At 37.7% G+C, this 5,239-nt stretch overlaps 1 protein-coding gene across 1 annotated transcript; it reads right to left on the bottom strand.

Moving 5' to 3' along the window:
* Positions 1-6: 6 nt before the first annotated feature.
* On the bottom strand, positions 7-3,650 carry LOC107756947 (stress-associated endoplasmic reticulum protein 1-like). The gene is made up of 3 exons (XM_016574275.1): positions 3,411-3,650; positions 1,135-1,210; positions 7-193 (listed from the first exon to the last, which is right to left on the bottom strand). The coding sequence occupies exons 1-3, from the start codon at positions 3,492-3,494 to the stop codon at positions 153-155; spliced, it is 201 nt and encodes a 66-aa protein (XP_016429761.1). The 5' UTR covers positions 3,495-3,650; the 3' UTR covers positions 7-152.
* Between the last annotated feature and the right edge of the window lie 1,589 nt (positions 3,651-5,239).

The following is a 5,239-nucleotide window of genomic DNA, read 5'->3' as shown; positions in this document are numbered from 1 at the left end:
CTCACACACACACACACACACACACACACACACACACACACACTCTCACACACACACATAAAATCAGCAGTAAACAACTGAGAGATGAACAGAAGAAGTGAACGACTGCATGGAAGATCAGTGCTGGAGTTCAGACGTCTGCAGATGGACGCTCACAAGCCCTGCCTGATGCTCTGGATGATCTGGAAGATTGCTAAAACCCAAACAAGCATCACATTACAGCCTGATCGCATCACATATAACAACATTAACATCGTCATATTAAAGCCCGTGTCACGACTAAACAATGCAGACTGCACAGGGAGACACAGACATGAACCAAAACCTCCTATTCTAATAATTGCATGGATAAAAAGAAAGAAAAAGAACAATTATAATGCACATTTTGACTCATATTAAATATTAAAGAGTCCAAAGTTAAAGCAAGACACCACGGGAAAATATGATAAAAATGTCACTAATAAATATCACCATAGTTAGTGATTACATTTTTAAAAAATGTTCACGTTCATAATTCACATTTGGTTATGTTGTCATATTAGAGTTAAAGTTTTCTTTACACTAGTCTGAAAGAAGAGACACGATATGGAAGCAAAATTGAGCAGTGCATGAAAAAACACTGTTTTGACGACTGGACAGACTGTGGATTGTTGATTTTACACTGTAAGAGGATCCCAGGACACGGCAGGTTACATTTTAATGCTCCAGCAACATTATTTTTAGCTGTTAAAAACCACAGGATTTACATATGAGGTCCATGAAACAACAGCCTCGTTATGTACAGCATGCAAATAACCCTAAAGGATAAACGCACAGATAGACTCTGTGTAAATAAACACCACGTTATTCATGCAGGTGGAACATCAGCTAGATCTGAGGAGAAGCATATTCTGCATCACTGAGGAAAAAAAACAATGTTTGGACTCTCATTCTGACGGCACCCATTCACTGCAGAGCATCCATTGCTGAGACACTGATGCAGTGCTGCATTTCTACAAACCTGATGAAGAAACACACTCATCCTGATCTTGGATTGGCCTGAGGATGAGCACATTTTCATTTCTGGCTGAACTATTTCTTTAAGAGTATTGATGAATCTGATGTAATATACATTGAGCTGTTTTCACGTCTCACCTGATCCACAGACCACAAACACAAAGAGCGCGAGGAGCCACGGACCCACCGGAGACTTCTCCTCATTCACCACACGCTGCAGGACAAACACATTCATACACACGTCACTAACACACACACATCTACTGCTCAAACACATGCAATCACAAGCTGAAGGGTACGAGGTTTGTGCCAAAAAACAGTGGACTAAACATTAGTCATTGTGTAATTGTTAAGATAAGTTATGTTGACATTCAATGTTAACACTGTTCTGCTGAGACTATTTCCAAAAATTATGGCGCTCCAAATGTGCCAAAAAAGCATTTTGCACAATACATTTGTCTATGTATGTGTTCTAGTCTGCCTGGGAAGTTCATATTTATGTATCTAAGTCGTAATTACGACTTTAAATCACTTTGGTCAGAGTAAGATTGCGAAGTACCTTTTCCTACAAAAACAGAATCGGCAAGATTTTAACCTTACTTCTACAAAATGATGAATAAAGAATGTGCATCAGTGCGTTTTTGCTTTATTCTGTTTTTAATTTATAAAGTTGCTGTTACTTGAATCATTATATAAAGAGTTCATTTGCAAAAACCGATAAACGCCACTTTTTTTTTTTCAATTAGCCGATTGCCGTGCATTATTCTCCACATATAGCGCAATCTGAACCCTAAACACGTTTTGTCAAAAAAGCTGGTTTTGTTCACTTTCAAGGCATCGTGAGTTCACGTTTCACTGCAGAAGCCGACAAGCGCCTTGTTGTTTTGGAACAGAAGCCGATAAGTCCATTCTAGCGAATCAGCGCTGTATTCAGGTCAGGTGACAAGGCTACTTTCACTCTGAAAAGACGTGCTAGCTGAGAGGAGTTTCGTCAAAGCTGACTAAAAGTGATCGAGGATGGATAATTTCGACGAGCTTGATGAACCTGTGATATCTTCTTCAGGGCGAAAAAGGAAAATAAAAGCTGAAACGTTTTCACGGAAGCTTGCGAAAGCAGCGCGTTACAATAGTGAGGGAAAAGCTGCGTGTAATCACATCCATACAGTTTATGATCACAACAACAACAACGTTTGTCAGGCGTCTACATTATCATCTGAGGAGATTACAAAGATTAAACCAGTGGTTTTTTTAACTCTAAAACATGAAATGTGGAGTTATCTGCGTTTGCTATAAAACAAACTTTTAATATGTAAAAAAAACATACTTTCAATGAACTTTAATTTAGTAAATTACCTGTATTTGTTTACGTTATTATTACTTAATCAAAACAACCGAACTGCAGTTTGATTAATATTACTTGGAATGCGCAATAAAAAAACGTAATTTCTGAAAAATTAAAATGGAGTTATCGGTTTTTGCAAATGAACTCTTCATATATTCTACAGTAATTGCACAATATTATCGTATAATTCATCGAACATTCGTTCAAAGATATCTGGTTTTTAGTAATGTTCTAAAAATGTTACCACATAAACATTATCTGTAGATCGTTAACGGCATGTTTTTTTTCCCCAAAACGTTTTAACTGAACGTTCGTCTCAAATTTTTAAATGTTGCTACTTATTTCAGAACATTCAGAAAACATACAACAGTAATGTTCCCATAATGTCTGCAACATGATACAAATGGAATGTTCGGTTAACGTTTGCATAACCAAGAAAAAACATGTGACTGGACATTATAAATGTTTAGAGGACATCAGAAAATAACATTCGTTTTCATATCTTCATATCATATTTTTAGCTGTGAGAAAGATAGATTCATCTGAAAGGTTTGGAACACTCATTAATGACAAATCTAAATGTTGTGTTTGTTTACCTGGATATCTGTCAAATGTGCTGCAGAGCGTTCACTGAGCGCTGAAACTTATAAAGCACAAAACTGAGCTAAAACACAAATAAAACAACAGCAAACATAGACAAATGTATTGCAAAATGCAATAAATATTTTTAGCATAAATATAACTCCATATTTTGAGAGCCTGATGTGTGTGTGTGTTTGAAATATTTCTTGTAATTACTGTAGCATAAAGTAATGGAATAAAATATATATTCCATAATAAAATGGTAATAGCACGTTTCTTCTGATATATGGCAATTTAATGTTATTTCAGAGAATACCATAGTAATACCATGGTACTTTTTTCTGATTGTGTGATTGTGTATTTTGTGTGGGTGTGTGTGTGTGTGTTTATTGGTATATTGTGTGTGCGCAGTGTGTGTATTTATGCGCATCGAGTATATCGTTTATATTTGTTGATTGATACGCGTTCGTTCGTGCGCGAGAGCCGGTACCGTGGTTTTCTGCACGTGTCCTCTCTGTGTGATCGTCTTGCTGTGTTTCTCGTTCGCTACTTTCATCCGCTGCACCGCCGACATGATGCTGCCGCTGCTGGGACGCGTCGCGGGAGGCGGAAGATCGCGCTGGGCCGGTAAACGGTGCGGATTTGACCGGTGATTCGGTTCCGTTCCAGTCGCTCGAGACTAGCTGCGCGGCGGCGCTATCACGTGACCCGGGGCAGGCCCCGCCTCCTCGTTACGTCACACTGCAGCGCCGCTTCCCTCACTGACAAGATTTTGATAAAGATTTTATTTGAACGATATTTGAAAACTAAAACTCCGAAACGTTGTGTAATTGTGTAATTCTCCAGCGACAGAGTATATATATATATATATATACTGAGATGTCTGGATGCTTTCAACTGATTTCTATTGAACTGTCATGCAACTAAACTGCAGCCCAAACTATTTCAAATATAGTGAATTAAGCTACAAACTCCATCATAAAGCACAATGTTTCCATCTCACATGTATTTTGAGCTGCAGCTCGTCATATTAATGGTGTTTCACTAGTTAGCAGTAAACCGGTTACCTCAGATGTTCCCAGATTTGTATTGGATGTTATCTGTGGAATAAAAACATGGATATTTTATTTGTAAACATCATACTTTTTTCGCTTATTTCAGTTAATGTCATAAAACTAGCGAGCTAAGCCATAGCTGACCGTTTGGACCGATCAGAGTCATTTACACTGGAACCGCACTGATTGATTCAAACTCAAACTCTTGACTTCAATCCAAGCGATTCACAAGCGAAAAACTGTTCAAAAGAGCCATTCATTTTCCAATTTCGACATCACTTGTAATGATTTTAAAAAGCACGTAGTGATGAGTGAAATGGAGCTTTTCGAAATCCGAATCAGTTAATTGCGTCGCAAAATGATTCACTGTGTCGAAGTGATCCGATCGCGTTTCGCGAATCATTTGATTCGGATCGGAACCTCGGAGCGGGATTGCGAATCTTTTCATTTAGATCGGGCACGCATCGTGAATCTTTTTTTCTGATTTCTTTTTTTTATTAATATTATTATTAAACAGTACAACATCAAACCATTAAGACAGTCAGTTTAAGTTAGTCTATACAGTAAGTTACAGATTCCTGAAGCAGCTGCTGTAACTTCTTATTGATGGTTGATCAGTTTACATGCCAATCAGAAGTACCAGCCTCAGTCCAGAACACAAGTCTGAATCCAGATTCATAATTCTTGACTGATTTTGTTGTTACATTAGATCAGTGGTTCTCAACCTTTTTTTCCACCGGGCCGCACTATGGTCCAAGTGCAAGTCTCGCGGGCCGCACGCATATCATTTACATATTACGTCAGCAATACAAACCAACCTGATTTATAATATTATAGCCTAAATATTATGATATAATCGATTACATTAATTGAAATAAATAAATAATTCTACTCCCCATAAATAACACCCAATTTTGTGAAATTCGGCTCGAAAGGAGTAACAGCACAATCATAGGCGGAGTGTCACTTTTATACGTCTACCACTGGCAGACGAGCCACGAGCACTTTTTTATATGCTCTACATTTCATGTATTTATGTAACACATATTCTACATTAAAAAATAAAATTAGAATGAACAATAACTGCTGTACAAAGAGTAAAAAATTAAAAAAATTAAAAAAAACATACCTAATGCAGAAAAGCCGCCTCTTTTTCCGAATTGCGCAGATGACCACTATCTTTCATCTCTTCTGATAAATTTTCAGTCAAATCGTTTTCTGTGTGCTAGATCAGAGCTAGAGCCCTGCATTTCAGCCCGGGCCC

Source organism: Sinocyclocheilus rhinocerous, unplaced genomic scaffold (assembly GCF_001515625.1).
Source record: "Sinocyclocheilus rhinocerous isolate Xijiao unplaced genomic scaffold, SAMN03320098_v1.1 scaffold3187, whole genome shotgun sequence".
Lineage (NCBI taxonomy): Eukaryota > Metazoa > Chordata > Actinopteri > Cypriniformes > Cyprinidae > Sinocyclocheilus > Sinocyclocheilus rhinocerous.
The sequence above is the reverse complement of the archived record's forward strand: the minus strand, read 5'-3'. Positions and strand labels throughout refer to the sequence as shown.